Source organism: Pongo abelii, chromosome 18, assembly GCF_028885655.2.
Source record: "Pongo abelii isolate AG06213 chromosome 18, NHGRI_mPonAbe1-v2.0_pri, whole genome shotgun sequence".
NCBI lineage: Eukaryota > Metazoa > Chordata > Mammalia > Primates > Hominidae > Pongo > Pongo abelii.
Window position 1 is genome coordinate 79008402 of NC_072003.2, and position 21966 is coordinate 79030367.

Below are 21966 nucleotides of genomic sequence, written 5' to 3' on the forward strand. Positions count from 1 at the left end.
AAAAAAAAAAAAGGACCAATACTTTAGGCAACCATTTTTCAAAAGTGCCCCATACAATGCGAATTCCATGAGACAGTTGATTAAAAAACTGGTTCCCTGTTCGTGGAAGTTTGAAAGATACCGTATACCACCTAAGCTGGTCCTTCCCCATGGAGGGTCGTCGTGCATATTAGTACACAAAGCCTCTGAGGTGGACGATAGCAAGATTAAATGTTTAACTTTCTCTGACCCTTAATTTTCCTAAATTGTATGACCACAAAACTCCCTAAGCACAACTTTATTTATTTTTCAGGAGGATTGCTATTTTTTTTCCAGAGGAGGGCAGCTATAAACTAACGTTGTATGTTTTTCTTAGTTTTCCAGTCTTGAAAAACTTAAAGTGTAGGAGGGAAATGTCCAATATCATAACGGCAAAGTGATTCTAAAACAAACCAAGCCTTGCAAGGTGTCAAGGTCAAATTTTTATTCCATATAATATTGTCCAAGGCCAAGCATGGCAGAGTGTTTACCTGTGCCAGGTGCTTTACGTACATTATCATATTTAATCCAGATGTTTACATACATTATCATATTTAGTCCTCTACACATGCCTTTGAGGGGCTATTCCTATCTTGCAGATGCAGAAACTGTGTATCCTTTTTAGAGTTACTACAGATTTTGCTGATAACTTTTTATTAAATGGGACTTTTATTAGAGTGATTTAATGCTGATTTATCTTCACTATCCAGCAATTTCCTGAGTGCCAACAGTGCACCTGATACTTTACACATTACAGGGTATTAAAGAAATGTGCCATCTATTGTTTTTTAAATGGTCATTAAAGGACACTCTCTTTTTCAGTAGAAAAAAAGCCACTCATTACCTACCAATATCAAACCACAGAATCATTTGTTTTCAGAGCCGGAGGTGTCCTGGATCAAGACCACTGGCAGCCACAGCTCCAGCCTTGATACTAATCACATTATATGCATTTTCTTCTGGGCCTCAGTCAACCCTACTCAGAAAAAGATGACAAAGAAGGAGAGGAGGGCACCTGGGCTCCTACTACATGTGCTGAGGTAAAAAACGGGCTGCTTAACTGAGGAGGAATGAGGGAATCAACTGGTCGAGATAGTGTCTATCTAGAAATATCTGCATGACTGTAGTGAAGGGTCAATTGATACCTTAATTGCTTTGTGCCTGAGTCTCCTAATCTGTATTAATGAGATTAAAATATCTGCCTCTTTATTTATTGTTAAGGGTCAAAGACGGCATAGATCTGGTGTCCAGGAGACACTTGGTGCATGGTAGCTGTTGTCATCATAGCCCATGGAGGCTTTGGGTGACCTCCAAAGGGCAGGGCTTCAGGGAACATCACTGTCTTCTGCTCCACGGAAGTTGTCTCTAACTCCTGACATGCTGGAATGGCCCTCAAGTGATCAGAAGAAATGCTAAATGTTAACTTTTCTGTACATATTTAAAAAATCTGATTTTCATAATAGTCTCCACTGTTGTAGAGTTAGAGAAAAATAAAAGTCTATCTATAGTAAAATTTTGTGATTAAATATTATGGTGCAATGCCCCAAAATTGAAATGTTCTGAATCTTGACTGTGGATCTCCATGTATATTTTAAAACTTTCATCAAACCATTTTTCTACATTTTGCTCTTCACTTTGGTGATCTTTGCAGAAACTGAGCTCTGGGTAACCTCTGACTCAGTCTGTTCAATGCCCTTGACATTGGTTACATATGCTGGCATTCTGGTTTCAAATTTATGTCTTTGGTACCTTTGTAAAAGTATTTCCCAATTTCTGAACTAATGAGCCCATAATAAATAGCAAATAACAAGCTGAATAGCTGCTTTAAAAATATATATTTCAATTAATGAGATAATCTGGCATTAATTTAAAATGATCACTTTTTTAAACCAGCATTTATAAATTTAGCTCCTTGGCTAAACATTTTATTGTATACCTATAATATGCTACATGCATTGTATTTGTAATTTACAGAATACATTGATTTTTATTTTATTTTATTGGCATGCTTTGGGGTAAGTTTTTTTAAGATTTATACCAGGGACCCATTTTGCCCCAGAGAGTCACACCATGCTCTCTTCAGTATTAATGAATCCAAAGACTAAATGCCCAGGACTCAGGTGGATGCCAATATTTTACTGATACTCATGATCAATTTCTTCTCTACTTTCACATGATGTATCATTTTTCAAATGTAAAGATTTTATTATGTAGTGCTTTGTTTCTAGATAGAATTCTATAGCTCTATTCATTTCTCATATTAACAGGTTAATATTTAAATTTGAAAAAAACAGACATGGAAATATAAAACGAGAAAACTACAAGACTCCCCCAATAAATAACACTTATCTCCCATTTGACAAATATTAGAGAAGCTTTGACACACAAAGCCTTTTAAAAAGCCATCCGTCCAAGTTCAAACCCAATGGTCCTGAGAAATAGATAAATAATTTTCACTCGCTATTAATCACAAATTATTTTTTCCTTTAAAAAATTAATTAAACACACTACATGAAATAAATATTTCAGATGACCAGCAGCAAAATGGGAAAATACCATGTGTTTGGAGCTTTAGTGCCCTCTGAGTACAGAAATTTATTTGCAGCAAGCAGAAAATAGACAGCAAGCATAAAAATACAGCAGAGTCCCCCTAGTAAAATTATTTATCAAGCTAACAAGGGAGGGACCCTTCCAGTAACAACAAGCCAGCCAGGAAAAGACATGGCTTTATATTTTACCTTTGGGTTAGCAAACCAGTAAAAATGCCAACTGACAAGCACTTCACATAAACATTTCTTTCTAAATGAGCTTCCTTGTTAGGGGGAAAGAAAAAAAAAGTCTTCCAAGCTAAGGAGCCCTATAGCTTACAGACAGAATTCTAGTGCGTATACTCTGACTTTTTCGTGCAAAAATAATACTCCTTCATGAAAAAGTAAGGGAATGTGAATTATGAATGGAGTTTAAATAACAAATGAGAAGTTCATTAAAGAAAATGTGCTTATATCCCATCAGTGTATCCTTATATTTGGATGTTAGAAAAAGTCAGTTCAGAAGATGCTTTTTCAAGACCAGCTTTAACAATCTGTGAAACAAAACACATATATATTTATACACACAGATATATATGTACTGACATTGCCTCTACCATACAAGCCTCATTGCTATATTTTTTCAAATATTTATTTTATGAGCAAAATCCCAAAGTTGGTTTTTACAGTTTAGTTTACTGATACCAAACTTTGATTATAAATTACAAGTCACTTTACTGCAGCTTGCAATACCAAAAGAAAAAGGAAAAAGGGAAAGAAAAGAAAAGAAACAATAAAAGGAACCCTTGAGTCACAGTGGCCTGATCCCAATTAAATTTTAAAGAAATAGTAAAAAGATGCATTCTCCGAATAACTGCCTCACTGCCTCCTCAATAGCTCTACAAATAACTCCTGACAAATTCACAATGAAATCACACACTAGGATCTCATCTTTCCTAAAGTGCAAATGTCATTGGGTAACCATGGCAAACATGGGAAGGTGACTTTATTATTATTAGTGTGGAAGGAAATGATGCTGAAGAGGATGGGAAAATCTGAATGGCACTGTGACATGCTGAGTAAAGATAGAAAGAAACATCTTGCAGGAACCACACACCAGCCCAGCCTCCTACCAATACTTGAGAAAATAAAATTTCTCAGCAACAGTAGTGGCATGTTTTTTATTACTAATATCACCCCTCTCAAACAAAATAGGAGGAAAACAAATAAAAAGAAATCCTTTCTTATTATTTTCCCCCGCTCTTGAACAGAGTGACATTTCACCACACCTCTGTCAAACCTCCCACTCTCAGGCAGAGACCAAGTTGCACCCTGTATTTTTCTTCCAGGGTCAGGACCAAAACACTCCAACGCTAACCCTATCAGCCTGATTTGAGAACTGGGTCTATTATGTGGCCACAGATCTGCAGGGATGGTTTGTAGCACAGGTCATGTGCTATTTCATGACCATAGCCTTTGTTGCCCTTAGACTAGGGTCTTGTCAGGATGCTACCAAGTGATCAAAGATCAGAGCAAACAGATGGAACATTCTAAATAACAAGGTTCCCCAAACTGCACATGCTGACTAGAGTGCCTAGGACACATCAATGGACAACTTTATCACTGACAAATAAGATGAGGACAGGCTGAAAGCAGAAGTTCTGGAAGTTCTGATTCTGTGGTTCTGCTGGATTAGAAAAACATTGAGGATGCAGAGGCAGTATGTCGGGGAAAAGAATGGGATGTGAGGGGGCTTCGAAGGTCTGATGGGTCTCCAGACACTGCTTGGAGGGAGAGCAGCTGGGATCCCTCAGACCTGGGTAGCTGAGCGGCCCCAGCTCCACGGCTTACAGAAATCCTGGCCCCATCACAAATTCTTTCTCCTCCCCTACTGTGACAGATCCAGCCTCAAACCTCCAAACCTGCTTTGTAAAGCTCATGTAGCCTGTGCACTTTTCATTTTCATTCTACCAGGTAATGGTGAGAAACTGTTCCAGGCTTTAAAAGGAGAAAAAAAAATAGAAGAAAAATTTAAAAATAAGAAGTCTGGAGAAAACCAATACCAAATAAACAAAACAGCCTTTGAGCGTCGGGACAGAACTTCAAGTACGTGCTACCCACTGGAGCAAAGAATGAGAAAGCAGTTCTTAGTTTGGGTCAAATAGGTCAACACGGGTAAAGGAATTTCTCGTCTCTCTTGGCTACCCTTACTGCTGAGAGAAGAGAGATGCCAAGCATCTCTTCCAGCAGACTCACACGCCTTCTAAAATGTAGTGCTTGATTTCAACACTATTAAATGTACAGTAAGCACCTTAAGTTTTTTTAAAACAATTCTAATCACTCCATTAAAAGAGGGAGAGAGAGAAGAGGAAAAGAAGTAATGAAAGTTAAACAGAAAATTCCATTCTCCTATTCAAAATGTTCAGCCCAGTAAGAGACCCTCATGTTCGCTTTCTCCCCCGTTTCCTGTTCATCAGGAATGAACCTCATTTTAAAATATAAAGAAGCCAGAGGCACACCACAGCAGTATAGACTCAGTCCTTTAATTAACTACCACCGGTAACAAAAGGTCTCTATTTTGATTAACTTTGCAGAGGGGGGAGTCAACCCTGGCGTTAGAATCCCTTTAAATAATTACAAACCCCAACTCAACTCTGCTGCTGGCAGCACCCAGGAGCCAGAGAAGAAGAAAAGAAACTTTGTCTGTGGAACCCAATTTAAAGGAAGAGCGACCTCAGGGTCAATTTCTCGGAGCATTTCAGATCAGTTCAATTGTCACCTCCACTGCCTACCTGCTAGCAAATGAACTTACTGTGCTTTTCAATAGACTGAGAGGACTGAAAAGAAATCGTCACCAGCTGCACGTGAAAAAAACACATTATTAGATGATGCTTGTCGAGGGAAAACACAATCCTACCAACAAAAAAAAAAATCTCCCTTCGCCTCTCTTTTTGGACTGTCATGCTCACCGTACTGATGATTAAGTTGTACAATGCGCCCCTGGATTGTTAATTACTTGTTAATGTCATTCCGCAGGCTTACACCTGAAGTCACTGCTTGGTGGCCACCTTGCCTCTACTGACAATACCTATAAATCTCTCAGCTGGTTGGATTTTCCCACTGAGCACCTGACGCTATGTCCTTCCATTTGGTATTAGTTCCTATCTAAAATTTTATAAGTGCTAATAACTTTACTATATTTCATATAGATACAGAAAACAGAGGCGTGCTGAATTTTCCCACTGTCTTACTGTTGTCCTACCATTTTCCTAATAGTGAAAAATAGAGACCAAAAACAAACCCACAAAACAACCCTGCTGCTTTAGCTCATTTATTGCTGATAATTTCATTAGGTGTCAGGAGAAGCCAAAACTGCAGACACAAAACAACAACTTTACAGTAATTTTTGGATGGAGGAAATAAAAGACTCAGCAAGCAGCAGGTGAAGGGAGTTTAAACATTGGCATCTGTGAACGGCGGCAGTAAATCGGAGATTTTGGCAGGTGACTGAATGTGTGCTTTTAGAATGAAAGCTCTACAGAAGCATCATTTTGTTTTAAGTAACAAGTGCTGCACTTTTGCAGAAATTCCTTCTTGCTTTATTTTTTATTTCTAAATGCTTAATGTTTCTTTAAGTTGGCTCCTTCAATAGTACCCCAGAGTTGACTGAAAATAATACAAGTTTATATGCCATAATTAGGCTAGTTACACTGCACATGCTCTGCTATAATTAATTGATTAAATCGGCTCAGTAGTGGGCCAGTGCCCACAGAAAGAAAAACGTTAGCCAGCCTGTGTGGAAAGGGGGTGATGTGGTAGTTAGGGAGGAGTATAATCCGAATAAGTAACAATAACAAAAAAACAATTAGGGTAAGTCCAAATAATAAAACGCTTTAAATGAAATTGTTTGGCCTTATTTTCTCAGTGCCAACAGATATACTGATGTAATTAGCTTAAGACATACTTGTCGAATTTGGGATAGATGGGTCTCTGCTCCAAATCTGCAGCAGAGACAGCATTCTCCTTCCCTTCTTGTGGGTGGGGGATTTACTCTTAAAACCGAATATTTAGAAGCCCTGGGGGGCCTTCAGTGAAGATGGGGTCAAGACCAGCCACCTGGATTTTTCAAATAGAGGCACCAAGAAATCAGAACTCACAGTGTTGGTTTTCACATGTCTTTTGTATGGGACCACATGGTTCACCATTTCTGTTAAAATATGTTGATGGGTTCTGCAAGGGAAATTTGGTTATGGCTTCTTTACTTTTATATTTGAAAGAAGTAGCTATACACGTTGCGCTAAGGCACCCACACCAACACTCAGCATCAGGAAACCACATTTGCATTTTATTTCTGGATGATTACGGGCAACACAGAAGGACAGGCGTGCAAGATAGAAACAAGATTTCTGAGTACTTTTTACTGTTTTTGTTTTGCTTTGTTTTTCCCCAGTTCACAAAATCATAAAGCCTTCCTTACATTTGACAACTGTTTGAATTCATGTCATCGGATTAGGTGCGATCAGGGTAAAAGATGTCCACTCCATCCACCGATTGTAAGACTAGAAAAAAAATATCGATGGATGCTTAGGGCCCAGGAAGTGCTGTTTATACCAGTTCCATCAGTTTCTCCCTTAGATGACAGGAAAGCTACAAATGGGCCTCTCCCCTAGGTAAGTGTCCCACCTGCCCTGCCCTGAGACACCTCTGTAAGGCTTGGTTGCATCCGGATGGGTCTTAGGCAGTGTCAGGAACGTCTGAAAGGGGCAGAGCATAGACATGAGCAGGCTAAGGTCCATCCCCATGTTCTTATCGGTCTTTCAGCGCATGAGATGCAAGAACATGTTTTGAACGCCAACTTTCCACTTTGGTGCAAACCGCGGTTAGTTGTGTTGTCTCCTTGTCACAACTCAAGATAGAAGACAGCCTCAAAGGGAGATTCAAAAGCCACCCTTAGCAGGAGGTTAAAACATCATCATCATCACGTGTTTCCCTGGCAAAGATGGTACCATGGAAAAATTTACATTAAATAGCCAAATTGTGTGAAAGGCATACAAGTAGTGTGCAATTGTTGTCTATGTTAATCTTCATGTTAGAAGCCCTATTTTAAGAAGGCACAGTCTTGGCACAGCATGTATGTTGGTTGATTTGCGTATGTTAAGCTGTAACATGCCCTAATGAAAAGTGTTAGTCAGGATCAAGGGATGCTACTGAAATAGAGATTTTAATCTTTTTGAGATACCACTTGGGATGAATATTTTGTAATATGTCCAAGAACCATAATATAATCTAGAATGCTTCTGAGAATACATAAAAGGTAATTAAATGACTCCCCAAATAGCTTATGATTTAGTTTCTATATCCTGGCCTAGAAAATTGTCAAAAATAAGCCATGAAGCTGTACATGGTTGAAATTAGCCAGAGAGCAGAAAAGCTAGTGGTTCATCATTTTTGGCTTCCATGACTGAAATCCCTTAACCAAAGTGACGTTCTGAAAATAAACTAAGTAACTCCCCCAAGAGTACCAAGTACTGAACTTTTCATATATCAGCTTATAATATCTAATATCACAGAGTAACTTCAAGGAATTGTCCTTCTCCTCCCCAAATTCCCCATCTGACCAAATGCCTTTCTCTTCCTTGCTCTCACCTGTCAATCATGTTCACAGCTGAAATTTGATTTCTTTCCCACCAGTAACCTTATATGAAATATTACCAGGGGGTAAGGACCGGTGTGAACCTTGCCTTTCAAGTTCATTAACTCTTTGCTCAAAATGGATGGTTTCAATGTCACAAAACCTGCCAGTGGACCTAGATCATCATATTTAATAGGTGGTTTTCACATTGTAATGATAAAGGCTGAGACAATAAAAGAATAAAGCATCGGAACTGCATGCACAGACTCAGACACACAAATTAACCCCAAATGTATACACTGAGTTTACAACTATGTATGGGAACTATTAAAGAAAACATTAATTTCATCTAAGACTAGAAAATAAACAACGAAATATTCACAATCCGGTTACTTAAAGTAAGACTCTCATGGTAGCACCGTGTAGAAGTAAGTAATCAGATACTATTTTTAAAAAGTGGGAAAAAAAATGAGGCTATGTTTTTCCAACACTCTCAACTCACTGGATCCTTAACGTACCTCCTTTGCAAAGAGCAGCAACTTGAAAGTGTGATTTTTGCCCCCCTCAGTTTCACTAAAAACCAAAAAATACATTTCATGCAAATTTCTCAGCAAGCACAATTTTTAATTAAAAAAATCAAATGTACCATTAGCCAATAAGAGGTGATAAGAATACATAAAACTATGACACTAAGTAATTATTGCTGTAAGAATGTTGGTCTAGTTTTCCAAATGAAGAGGGTTCATAATAAAATTCATGCTGGGACACTTGTAATTGAAAACCCATTTAAATAGCTCAATTCCATTATTTTAATAGATGAAAATCAGGTTTCTGCTTCCCACCCAACTCCTCCTTTCCCTTCTTTCTTGTACTGAAGTGGGGAGGGGATCCATAGTCACATTTGGACGCAGAAGTGGGGATACACTGTGCTTTGAAATTACACTAAAATGTCCAAATGTAAGCAAGAACTGAATTATAAGTGACTGTAAATTTGAAATGTTTACGAGGCCCTGGTAAAACTGGCCAAGGGCGATGGATACTAGTTTCACAGATTCACCCAAATTATCTGACACTCAAGTAGAAGAAGCAGCTCTTTGAATGTCAGTAGACTCACGTTGGATAAAGCTGAAGTTCTGAGATCCACTCAAACTGGATTAGTAACTTGACATAACACACGGATATAATGAAATAAACACAGAAAAAATAAATGCATGCTGATTCTCACATATATCGCACGTATCCCTCCTCTTTGGCACCTAGTGTCACCATTTACATGAAATGTGAAACCCAAATACTAAAACTAATGAAACAGGAACTTTTCACATCTAAAAAGTTAGCAGCATTCCTTGTTTGCTTCCTTGATTTTCCCTTCATTAAAAAAAAAAGAAAAGAAAAAAAAAAAAACTCAAGCACATGCAAATCAAAAATCAATATGTACCTCTTTGACTTCAGGCAACTGGATTTTTTCACATCACTGATGTAGAGGATTCCCTTGGGTACCTGATTTAGTAAATATATTAAAATAAACAAAGGGTAATTAATAACCACGAAGAATGTTTCAAGAACAGTATGCTACAGGCAGCCTAACTATCTATCAAAAGGGCAGAATTACACCAAAAGAAGAGTGATTTTGTTCCATTTGCTTTTGTGTGGTGGCCTCAACCCTGTCAAGCCAGAGGAGGGGTTGATGTGGAAGGGAATGGCCTGCGATACAAGTTCACTTCCTCTGAACTATTGCTCCTCAAATGGGAGGCTGAGATAGCCATAACCCACTGGCTGGCACCCTGGATCAGCTTTGAAGCTATCCTCAGTTCAAAGGGAGCCAAGAGATTCTGGGTTCATAGAAGGGAAGGATTCGAATCATTTCTGATGGGCTTCTCTCAAGTGCTCTCAGGCTGTCCACCCCTGGGAGAACCACACTGGCCCAGCTTCTGCCGGCGTGTGCTAGGGTTCCTTCTCTTCCATCTGCCCCCACCTCCTCTGTTGCTCTGTCTATTCTGCTGGCACCACTGACCTTAACTGCAAATGTTCTTTTAACAAATAGAACCACTTAGATACTGCCTCTTTATTTATTAACTTCTGCCCTGTTTAAATTAGTAGCAGGTAGTGCTTAGAACGGTGATATGAAAATGAGGTTGCTTTAAAAAAAATCTTTTTGCTTCACAGTGAATAACAAAGCACAGTAATTCAAAGTAGTTAGCTTTCTATGGTTCAAAAAATGCTTATTGCTATTAGCTGTACTAATGTAAGCAGGAAAATAATTATCATTTACTGCACAGAGCCCAATATTTTCCAGACAGCAGTTTAATAACAAAGCAGACCTGTCATTTCTTCCTATAGTTAGTCACACTATACAAGTTCGGACTGTCAAAATATATTTAAAATCTAATTTAAAAAATTCAACATCGTCACGGAAAATCTGTGTACAATAATGGCGATAAACTAGTAAGTCAATCTAATTCTTTTTCCAACATGGATATTCAGTTATTTTTCTTTAATCTCCCACACTTTTATTTGGATTACCTTACAATTGGTGTGAACAAATATGCTATGCTCATGCACCTGCTGAATTCTCTAGGCTGCTGTAATAGAACATATAATCTTTCTTTACTTACATTTTCATTCAGCGTAACCCTCTAATTCCTTCAAATGCCCTTTATCTAAATGGTAAGACTATGCCCAAAGCACTCGGATAAATAATTTCTTACCCTTGTATCTGTCAAAGTTGCCCTAAATATGTTATATGCATTTATTCACATTTTGTATAGAAATGCTTTTCAAATCGTAAGGTAGAAATTACTCGCCTTTACGTATTAGTATACATTATTTTTTGCCAAATATATAATTTCTATGCAAAAAAATAATAGGAAAGAAACAAGAAACAGAATGAAGTGATAAAACCTGGAAGTGTATCAGTATCAATTGTTCTCCATTTGAAGTTCGGATGGCTAATCTCTTTAAAAAAAAAACTTCCCCTATAGGATTACTTTATTTTTAATCTTTAGAAACAACAGATTCTTTTAGAAACGCAAATGAATAGAGTTTAAAAGCTTAAGAGATTGTGGGGAGAATATTTTTGTAATTCCTTGGGGGCATTGCAAACATATGTTAAGCTTCGGCAAGGAATATTTACATGAGATCATATACTTGTGAGGCATTTTTCAATTTTAGAAAATTATTACAAAGCAATAATTGGACGTAGGCTTTGCAAAATGCCCCCTTTGCCTTCCTGACCATATCATTGATAGTCTCCGTTATTTTTGGAGGAAAAAAAACAGGCCTCATTAAATGCGATATTTGGCATCTTGCCTGAAATCTCATAAAGTAGTTGTCCTTTTTAGATCATTGGTGTCATTTTCTTCAAGATGACCTCTACTCTCTGGCCACCTGGGGAAACCATCCCGTTATCACAGCATTTACTTTCAAAAGAAGGGCGGGGCGGGGTAGATTCTGTTTGCACACCTGAAAAGTGTCCAAAAGCCATTGCAGTTTCTGTGTTCATATTACCTTCCTTCAGACCAGTTACTGGGGAAAGATGGTGGGGAAAAAAGAGGTCTCACTTCGGGGTAAGAGAGATTTTTGAGCTGGGCCGCAATGAAGTAATCTAAGCCAGATGTCTACGAGCACATAGCTCTTATGCTTGGATCTGTTTACCTAACAATTGAAGAGTTCTTTAAATAGCACAGGAGCGTGCACTGATATTCCAGGGAAGATTTTAAAAGGGCTCATTACCTGCACAGTGCAGTAAATTAACGTGGGGATCGCAACCTGAAAACGTGTTGCAGGCTGTCAGCATGTGTCTCCACACTGCTCCGAGTCACAGAAAGTCTGGCAAAGGGAGCTTACCTGCCTTTTACTTGGGAAGATTGCCCTAAGACAGCAGTTTCAGCCCAGGCTCTGCGCATGCCTACCAAAGGACAGAGTTGACTGATGAACTCTGCCTTTCGGATCATTTTTATTTCATAAAGTGGGAACTGTAGATTTATCTCTTTTCTTTCTTTCTTTCTTTCTTTTTTTTTTTTTTTAAGATACAGTCTTGCTGTTTTGCCCAGGCTTGAGTGCAGTGGCGCAATCTGGGCTCACTGTAACCTCCGCCTCCCAGGTTTAAGTGATTCTCCTGCCTCCCAGGTTCAAGCGATTCTCCTGCCTCAGCCTCCTGAGTAGCTGGGATTACAGGCACGTGCCCCCACGCCCGGCTAATTTATGTATTTCTAGTAGAGACCGAGTTTCACCAGGTTGGCCAGGCTGGTCGCAAACTCCTGACCTCAGGTGATCCGCTCGCCTGAGCCTCCCACAGTACTGGGATTACAAGCATGAGCCACCATACCGGGCCAGATTTATCTTTTAATAGCTTCCCCCCTCCCTAATGTGTTAAAGGGTCCCAGGAAAAAATAAATGAATAAATAAATAAATAAATAAATATTTTAAGCCAGATGAAAAAATATATTGGAGTGAATGCCTGAAGATGGAAAGACACAAACATCACCTTTTAACAGATTTAATCTTAGAAAGATTACCGAGGGTTTTTCCGCCTTCTATGAAAAACAAGATTTACATAAAAAATCTGACAGTGTAAAAAGCATCTCAGATACTGACATGTTTGTTTTAGTTTCAATGTATTTATCCGTGCATGAATAAATCCTTACCTAAGAGAGAGGGAGAGAGTAAAAAGTAGATTTATTTTTTTTAAGGTATAATGATACTTGCCTAACTTAAGTATTCTCACAAACCGAGGGTCCCTCTAAGAAAAAGGCCCCTCATGGAAAAGATCCGTTCTGAAAATAGTGGTTTTAAAAGTCTGTCCTCTTGAGACAGTGCCTGGATGCCTGAGATGTGTCTAGAACTGTGTGAAATCCAAGAATGCAGGCAGGACCCTCATCCTGGCGCTGTTGGAGCAATCCTCATAAAGTTTGCTTGACTAACTTTGTTTTATAATGTGCATCAAACTACACCACGGAAACCCCAAACCGTATCGAGATTTCCGTAAAGATTTTTAAACATGCTATCTGGATTTCCCGCTTGCCTTTCTCTTTTTCCCTCTTACTCTGTCTCTAGCCGAAGCAGGCAAAAAAAAAAAAGAAAAAAGAAAAAAAAAAAAAACTGGAAAATGGGCCGGAAAACTAATAGAAGAAAAATCAAATGATCTGGAGCCGATGATCTTATTTACAGAGGGTTCCTGGGGCCGCTATCGGGTGGAGTGAGGGGGTCTCAAGGTGAAGGGCGGAGCCTTGCGGGGACCGAGTCTTGCTCCCTCCCTCCAGGCGCCCGCCCACCCAGGAGAGCGGCGCACCAGGGAGTTTTGATATCCCCGGAGCTCGCTCGCGCTGGGGCAGTCCTCTTGACTTTTTAAACCAAATTTGAACACAATCCGAGCTCCTGCAGGGGTGCGGGAGCTTGGGTGGGCGCGGGGCCCTGGGGCGCGCTGGGTGTGGCCGTCATTAGCGCCCCCGGGCGCCGGGCGACGTCCTGGGCATCTCCGAGGGGCGCTGCGTTGCTGGCGTCTGAGCGCACCGGCTCCCTGGGCACTGCTGCGGGTCTGGGACTGCAGGCCCGGCCCAGGACTGAGGGACTCGGTAGCTTCAGGCAATCTTCGGGACCCGCCCCCTCTGCCTGGGCTCCAGTCCCTGCGCACCTGCTGTACGCCTCTCGGGGGACCTCAGAGGGTGGGGAGCACACCCAGCCCCACGCACCTGCAGCCACCAGGCTCGGGCAGTGATGCCCAGGGCCACTGGGCCCCCCCCCCGCAGAACCCATGCATAAAGGACTGGAATGCAGTGTTCCTGTCCGGGGCCCGCGGGGTTGGCGGCGGGGGGGGTGGGGGAAGATGGAGGGGTATGGAGGGAGGGTTGTTCTTAGAAAATGCGAGAGAGGACAAACTCAGCATCCTCTCTGCCTTCATCTCCTTCATTCCAGGCTTCAAGACCATTGCACCAAAAGCTCTGGCCAGCTTTAAAGATTCCAGCTGAGCTTCCAGTGACGCTCCGCGGACCCTCTCCCTCTCCCTGTCTGTGTCTACACTTAAACTGGGGCGGAGGTGACTTACTGGGTCCCAGACCTCAGCTTCCGCCACTTGTTGGCCTGAGGACAGTGCCTTCTGAGGCTCTTTCATGGCCCTGGATGACCAGGCATGGGAGGAAAAGGTGTCAGAAATTATGGAGATTGGACAGGAGTCCAATCTCCTGGGATTGGACAGGAGTCAGGTGGGAAGGGTGCGGACCCTGGTGCTAAGGACCTCACTGTTGTTTCTAGGACTCTGTGGAGAGCTCACAACCTGTCAGTGGCTTGTTAGTCACCCTACAAACAGATCCTTCTTGGTGGGAGGTTTTGGGGGGACTCTGAGAATGACCTGGAGCTGACCCCTGGCAACAGAAGGTCATAAGCCAAGGTTGGCCTGTGTTAGTCTGGGCCATACTCTCCCAGCCTCTGCAGGCAGGTCCCTTCCTCTCCTCTGCTCTCTGGGCCTAGTTTGAGGTTGCCCATTGTCCTGGGATCCTCGGCCTGCTTTCCTTCTGCAGAATTCCTCCAACAAAATCAGAAACGCACTTCTACAGGCCTCAAGAAGTGGATGAGGTCATATTGAGAACCAGGGCAACTATAGGTTGCAAAAAGGGACTCTGAACTCCTACCTAATTTTTCAGGCCAGTGTCCACTTTACAATTATCCTTGTTGGGGATTCTGGAAGGAGAGTGATTTTCACTCCTTCCTATCCAGTTCTATAAGGTTTCATGACTTCTCCTGTTCCCTAACGGAAAGCACCAATCACAAGGAAAAAATGGTTCTTTGGAATCTCAGCTTGGAAAGGGTCAAGGCTGGTAATCAGAATATTTAGAATAGAGAAATTCAGAATGCGAATCACTGGTCTGCAGCTCACACCAAGGCCTGGGTTGACGGGTGAGGGGCAGGTTGAGGAGTGTAGGGGAAAATACAGAAAACTCTTTCCTCTCCTTCCACTCTTTTTCCCAAAGCTCAGAAGACATGACTCCTTCATCCATCTTTCTTGAATTAATGCTCCTTCTAATTGTAACTAAAGATCTAAGGTGCATCTCTGTAGAAGAGAGGAATGTGATTTTGCAATCCACAGTTCTAATTATAGGGAAAACTGTTATTTAATAAAAAGGAAGGAAAAGGAAATGAATTGTGTTGAACAAGAGAAGAGGTGCTCAGTAGATGCTATGATTCGTGTAAGGAACTGTGCATTCCAGTCATAGTCGTGGAAAATGTGTTTTGTGAGTTTCTTAAAACTGTACGACTCTGACGAAAACTCATAGAAAGATCTTATTTCTGTGTATTGTTGGTTTGCTCTTCCCATCTCAGCCTTTTTCGTTCGGGCAGACTTACGGAAAACACACAGAAGGCCTTCAAATTTAAACAATAAAATACTGTCATGATGTTATAAAACTATTGCAGTGACCATTTAAATATTGGCACAACATGTCTGGCTGGTCCAAAATGTCACCATCATCAAATCACAGACTGATATATTTATAAATACTCAAATGTTAAGACATTGATGATTTCCTCAGATCTCTCCATTTGGGTTTGCTCCCCAAAATTGTTTTCAAAAAGGAAACGTGAACATATTTTAAAGAAATGGACAGCCGAGCCTAGTTTATTTCTGGCATACATGCTCACTAGGTCTGACATTAGCCACGGAGCAAGTGAAATTCAGACTGGTAACAGGGATTATTTCTGGGCCTCCTGCTTTTAAAGTTCTCCTTTCTCTTGTTTCCCTTATTTCTCACCTCCTACAAATGGTGCAGGGAACAGGGAGCCCGAGATTTTATTTGCTATGCCTTCATGAAAAGCAATTTGATTTGTTTGTTTAGTTTTGTTTTGTTTCTCTCTAAAGGGTAAAGATGCTCTCAATTTGTGGCAGGACTGTGTTTCTTTATGCCCCAACAATCATGAGACAGCCTGGGAGACTGAAATTCTCTCACCCTGTCCCCTACCCCCACTAGGGAAAAAAATGCTAGACAGAGCTGGGTTTGTTCAGGAGCTGGGGCGGAGCAATGCCTGGAGAGAATTCCCCTTTTCTGGGGCTGTTTCATGTCTGAATTTTGAAGATTTATATCAAAAGCGAGAAAAAGCAGTGTTATGGGAAGTTGGATTAAGACTCTTGCTCCGCTTTTAAGCAAATGCTTCAAAACAAACAAATCCTGATTGAGGTGGCTGGACCTGGACCACCTCCTTTATAACTACTACATGGCCTGCCTGGACTTGGGACATCTTCTTTTAGATTTAGGATGGGCTAAGAGTGAAACAAACTTCCAAGTTTCTCTTATTTTCCTCAAAACAACAAGGAAGGCACAGGACCCAAATTATTCATTCAGCATCCTGACAAATAATCAGAGGAGATAAAAATTGTAGCCTATCACTGCAGATAAAACTTCTCCAAAAAAAATAAAACAAAACAAAAGAACTAAGACATTTCTTTAAAGAGAGGGACAAAATTATTTTTGAAAAATCAAATGACAGTGAATCGTAGTGGGGAACCTTGCAAATCAGCAAAGTGAAGCTGGTAAATCTCACTTCCTATTCCCTCTTAGTGAATGTTTATATTAGCAGTGCTAAGAAGAGCTTGGTTGTGTGTTTTACTGGCATGGAAATCAGACGGCTGAAGGTTGTCACTCATGTACTCTTGTATTTTAGTCTTCCAACCTATCTCAGTCTTTAACTACCGGCAGGCAAAACAGAAAAAAACAAACAAAAAACAAAAAGAGAGACAGAGAGAGACTCATGTGGCAATCAGACTTTTAAATATATTGATTGGCCTAGTAGACTAGAGGAGTGTATTTCATAAAGCCAAGAGTATGTGAATACGGAAGTAAGTTGGCCTAAACGAAAACAACGGCCACAACAGCAAAAGCCTCCCGATGTACTGTGCTTGGGAACCTTTGAACGTGTCATAGGCAACTCTAGATATTTAGACCAGGACATGCTGGGAATGCAGCTACCGAGACAGCTGTGTGCCATGTTTGTGAGGGTGACCATGATTTGCCTTCTGTCCACTGCTTTTAGCAGGAAAACTGGCGGTGTGGCAAGGGTATGTTTCTACTTCAGAATAGAAGTATCTAGAATTGGTGTTGCTAAGTAAAAATGACTGGGGTAAAGGCACAAGGGACAAAAGATCAGAGCGTGAGCATCCTGCATTCAGTAATAAACAGCATTTCCCATCGGAGGGGTCTGTGTTGAAAGGCTCCCAGGTACTTATGGCTTTGAGACAGCGAGGAAATGATGTCTCCATAGCAGATTTATCTGCTAGGCAAAAGTAGTAGGTCTGCCTATTTGATGTCAATATATTAATGTGTCAGATACATTGTAAAAAATTATTACATGGTTTTTGAAAAGGGAAACATGCAAGAAGCCAGGGAAATGTAAAGGAGGTGATTTTTTTTTTTTTGAGTGTTTGGGAGCAAAAAAGAAAAGGGAGCAAAAAATCACACAGAGGGTGTGTATTTATCTAACTTTGTATTTTGCCACACATTGTTTTCATTTACAGCTATGTCTGACAAATGAGCATGTTTGACATCACTGATAAATGCAACACTGTCTAGGGCCTACGAGAAAACCAGGGGGCTCGGCTCTGCTGGAGCCTCTGCCCGTGCATTTGTTTAGGGAAGGGGAGTCGAATATCTATTTTTCTTCTTAGTAAAATTATCTGCCAGAGAAACAATGAAGCATGAAAAAGTACTATTTAGAATGTGCATGCCTATATATGCTTTTAAAATGCTAATTGTTGCATTCCAGGAGACTTTCCATTATATATATGCATATATATGTATCTTTGTAATTTCAGTGAATTTTTAAAACTAGTATGGCAGGTTGAAAGCAATGCACCTGTTTACTTGCACACACCATAAATCGAAAAGCAGGAGTGCGCTTTTCTACGGGTCTCTATGAAACCCCCAGACAAGAGGCATAGTTAATTACTATGGAAGTTATACATTTAATAGCCTTCTTCTCTAACACAGTAATTTTTATTTAAAAAGGAGACTAAACAGAAGTCGGGGTAGGTGGTTCTCCATGACTGCAAATAATAATAATAATGATGATTTTTTTTTAATGTACAGCTCTCACATAAATTTCATTTTATGAACACACTGGTAAGTACACGATGCTGGGGCTTCCAAAATGTGGCGTATCCCACTGATGGCTCCAACTTGCGAGTGGGCTCAGTTCTGTAATTGGAATGAAAGGAATTTTAACACTATTTAGACAAAGACTCAAACGCAGCGTAAAGGGGAAAGCTAGATTTCCTCATATGATTTTTTTTTTTTTTTTAATTTAGAGACTTATTGTAATGAACGGCACTTAGGACTTAGGAGTTCTTTGTAAGAAAAAAAAACATTTGTTTGCCACTCCCACTATACTTCAAAGTTTTCAGTAATTGTTATTTCTAAAAATGCCTTTTACTAGGAGTTAACCTTCTCTTACAGCCAGCCACTCAAACCTCATTTTTGCCAGCACCTTTGCACTTGATTTTCTAAAGTTTGGGGGCCCAAACCTGCTTATTATATTCAATTGCCTTGTAGATTCCTATCAAAATGCTTAATTCTACACAACTATATTTTCCTTCCAATCCAGGCCTCATTCGTCATGAGATAACTGCAATAACTACATCCAGAATATCACTCTTATTTTGAGAATGTTTGCCTAAAATCTTTCATCAGATGCTTTCTTGTAAAAGTGTTCTTACCATTTCTGCTTCTTCAGAGTTTGTGTATCTCTTAGTTGTGATCAGGAAAAAAAAAAAAAAAAGGAAAGAAATACCTGAAGTCAAGAACACTTGACTTCAAGCTCATGAGGGGAGGTTTACTATTACGACTTTTGTTAAGCAAAATTAAGCGTGGATTCAGGAGCCTATCTAAACTAGCACATAAAGGAAGGTCAAAATGTCGAGGTTATACACTGTCTTCGTGTTCTGTAAAAAATAGGCAGGAAGGCCAGATGATAAACTGGCCAGAATTTAGCAGCACCAAACACAACCTGTTTTCTTCAAAATAACTCTTTCAGTCAGAGTTGCAATATTATCTTTTTTTCTTTTAAGAACTGCAGAAAACAAAACAAAAGTCATCGTGTTTGGCTATATTTTCAAAACAGTGCTGGCTTTGTATAACATTCTATTAGTGTGCTAGGGGAAGATGACTAAGAGTGCAAACTGCATGAATTTGTAACATTAGTTTCATGAATTTGTGTCATTTAAAAATAGGTCAGCGCTTAGGAGTCCTACTAGTGAAGGTAGTTTTGAGTCTTTCCAAGAGATCTTTAAGTCAGCCCCCATACACAGCCTATTTTGGGGTAAATACCAATAAATCAAAGCACAGCCTATATTCCACACAGGTATTATTTTTTGCTTTTATTTCTGGGGATAGCATGATTTGAAATCATTACTAGCTCATCTAAGTAGAGAAGTTCTCCACTGAATATTCATGGTGAAATATGATTTGATAACATAATTTAAACCAGATATGTACTTGGAAATATGGAAGTAAGGAGTGGATTTTCTTTTTCCTATTTAAGACAAATGACCTTCAATGTTAAAGAGAAAAGCAAAACAAAACAAACAACTTTGATTTGTCATGTTTATGTTAAATCTTGTCAGGCCTTGCTAACAAGAAAATCACGGTGTGTAAGAGAAGAAGGAAAAATAATCAACTTTAGTGAAAAGGCAAGCGCTGTTTCTCTTTACCATTAAATGCATATGTGCACAAGCCACCTCTGATGCGCCATATTTGTCTGGCTCCTCTGTCTATGGATGGCTTTGCTCCTGATCAGAAGTGTAGGGCCATGTTCAGGAAGCCTAGTTCCACTGTTTTGTTTTGTTTTTCCCACCAAGGGCAATTATGGCTCAACTCATTTGAAAACTGAAAACTTTGGGGAGAAAAAAATGAGGTCATAATTTACATCTATATTAAATATTGCTAATCAGTATATGGGGCCAGCCTCCTCACTTCAAAAAACAGCCTATAATTTCACCCTGAATTACTGTCTCCCTATTCCTCCATGAATCCTTCCACTGGAGAAAAGGATGCATTTTACACTTTTAATGAGGTTGTTGGGCCCAGTTAAACTGTACACTAAGAAACTGAGTACAGAATCAAAAAAAAAATGCCGTTTATTATTGTAGATTATTCTTTTCTTGATATAACCAGAATTGAAAATGAAAGAAAAGCACATAGGAACATCACGCGTGGTTAGTTAGTAACTCAAGATATAAAACAATTTTGCACAGCAAAATATGTAAAAGAAAAGTAACTGACAAGATTTTTTTATATTTATTGTGGTAAGATTTACTTTTCATTTCTTTTTAAAGACAGGATGTCAGTCCCTGAAAATAACATTTACTGATTATTGCCTTTAAAACTGTGGATTTTTTTTAAGTTACAGAAAATCCAGTTCTGCACCACAATACAACTGTAAAAAAATCTGCATCATCTTAAAACTGTGCAGTAATGCCATTTTTATAACTGCATAAATTTTATTAGCGTTCTAAACAGTTTTGCAATTTTTTTTGTATTATATGCTTGCAGGTTATATCTTAGTGCAATTCAGTCCCAAATACTTTAATTTTGAAAAAAAAAAAAACATACATTTTTGAACGTAAAATACCCCTACAGATATAAACAGGGGCGTTTCCCCTTTTAATACTTTGGTTTTCAATACAGTCAGTGGTATAGCAAAGACTACACATACCCAACTTATATTTAAGTTGCAAGCACATGCTGTATAAGCTACTTTTTTTAAACAGTCCCCTTGCAAACTCTACCCCCCTTAACATCACAACAGTAAACAATTTAGTGCATCAATCGTTTAAAAAATCTACAGCTAAACAGACCTAACTCTTTCAAATTTATCTATAACATTCCTTTATCTGTAGCATACATTTTAACTGGGCTAACAGATTATAAAAACTAGAATTAAATTATATACTAGAAACCCAGAGCATTCCACATTTGACAATGACCAAAAGCCAAAAAATATAAAATAAAAATAAAACAAACCAAAAATAATGGGGCAGTTTCTCTTTTTAAAAAATAAATTTTAGACTGCTTTTCGGCAATAGCACAATTTTAGTCCCCAAAGTGGGGCGTCATTCTTATTAAAAAGAAAACATTAAGAGTTCTTCAATGTTTGCCAGGTTAAATTTGTAACCCATTCTGGTATCTTTGACAAGGAATGCCTTCAGTGCATTGGGAAGTTGAAGTTCTGAGTAACTCAAAGCAGTTTTGGAGCAGATGCAAAATTTCATGGGAAGAAGGCTCTACGGTTGCACTTTTTTGTTCTAAACTCGAAAAAGTCATGAGGCAATAAAACAAAAGTATGAATGCCATGCTATAAGTCTTCGAACGTCCATTTCCAAGCCAAAAGAAAAAAAAAGGAAAAAATAATTATACCATACATGTCCAGCATGCAGGCTTTTTTTTATTAATATAATGTCTCTTTTCCATAAAGTCTTTGAAACAGTTATAGTTCATTGTTGCTAAGACAAAGTAGCAAGCATAATAATGCATGAGATGAGAATGAGTTTTTTTAATGGCAGACTAAACTCTCAGATTTGGCATCACAAGGCCAAAACTCACAAGTCACACCCAGAAGGTTGATGCAGGCTTGATTGTGGAAGGTTCATGAGGATTTTTTTCTCTATTTTAGCATAACAATGCTAAAAAAAACCCGATGGAACTCGGCACGCTGCAAGTCTATAACATTTCACATTTTTTTTTTCCTTTGCAAGCTCAATCTCACATGAAGAACTCAGGAGAAGAAAAAAAAACTTTGCTTTTTTTTTCT

General features: G+C 39.4%; 1 protein-coding gene across 3 annotated transcripts in view; it reads right to left on the reverse strand.

Moving 5' to 3' along the window:
• The window catches only part of MAF (MAF bZIP transcription factor), a 405682-nt gene that overhangs the window by 381140 nt on the left and 2576 nt on the right, over positions 1-21966 (reverse strand). For 2 of the 3 annotated variants that reach the window (XM_054535059.1, XM_063717363.1), the window contains exon 2: positions 9617-9678. In XM_054535059.1, coding sequence (XP_054391034.1) covers positions 9645-9678 — 34 coding nt within the window. In that variant the 3' untranslated portion in view covers positions 9617-9644. Of the gene's footprint in view, positions 1-9616; positions 9679-17633; positions 18357-21966 lie in introns of those variants that run through there. The other variant, XM_024233206.3, reaches the window with a different exon arrangement.